General features: G+C 44.5%; 2 protein-coding genes across 2 annotated transcripts in view; one reads left to right on the top strand and one right to left on the bottom strand.

Annotated features, from left to right (window-relative positions):
• The window catches only part of LOC123091448 (uncharacterized), a 24,102-nt gene that overhangs the window by 4,433 nt on the left and 19,096 nt on the right, over positions 1 to 573 (top strand). The window lies entirely within an intron of this gene.
• The window catches only part of LOC123090023 (uncharacterized), a 1,832-nt gene continuing 1,798 nt past the window's right edge, over positions 540 to 573 (bottom strand). Inside the window, exon 4 of the mRNA XM_044511513.1 lies at positions 540 to 548. Coding sequence (XP_044367448.1) covers positions 540 to 548 — 9 coding nt within the window. The remainder of the gene's footprint in view (positions 549 to 573) is intronic.

Here is a 573-nt window from a genome sequence, read left to right as displayed (position 1 = left end):
TCTGAACTATTTGAATTACCACTGAATCGTTTAACCTATATAATATGATGCTGAACAGTCCAGACAGACGATGGCCCAAAATGTCCCCTTTTCCAAACCCAACATTCATGCATCTCCTCTTGAAGCCCCATAATCACCCACAAGCACCAGCGCCTGTGCGGAATCAGCCACTGTTCCTCATCCGGCAAAAGTGGCCTTGCCACCACTCGGAATAAGCCACTGTTCATCATCCGGCAAAAAGTGGCCTTGCCACCACACAGACAGGATCCAACCCATCTGACCCAATCTTACCTATCAGAAGGAACAAACAACCAAAATTATTTTTGCATGAACATAGCATGGTCCCCCCCACACCTGTTTTTGAGTTCTGTTTCTAATCCCTACTGCTGACAGCGAAGACGGGAAAAGCACTCAGACTTATATGCAAGCACATTAACTTATGGACCTTTTCAACAATTTAGGCCAGCAGACGCATTAGGATATGTCTCAAATCCACCAACTTGGTAAACAAACTAACCATCTCACATGGTCAAAACAAATCAATCACACTACAGAATAGCAAAGAAGCAGCAC

Source organism: Triticum aestivum, chromosome 4B, assembly GCF_018294505.1.
Source record: "Triticum aestivum cultivar Chinese Spring chromosome 4B, IWGSC CS RefSeq v2.1, whole genome shotgun sequence".
Taxonomy (NCBI): Eukaryota; Viridiplantae; Streptophyta; class Magnoliopsida; order Poales; family Poaceae; genus Triticum; species Triticum aestivum.
The sequence above is the reverse complement of the archived record's forward strand: the minus strand, read 5'-3'. Positions and strand labels throughout refer to the sequence as shown.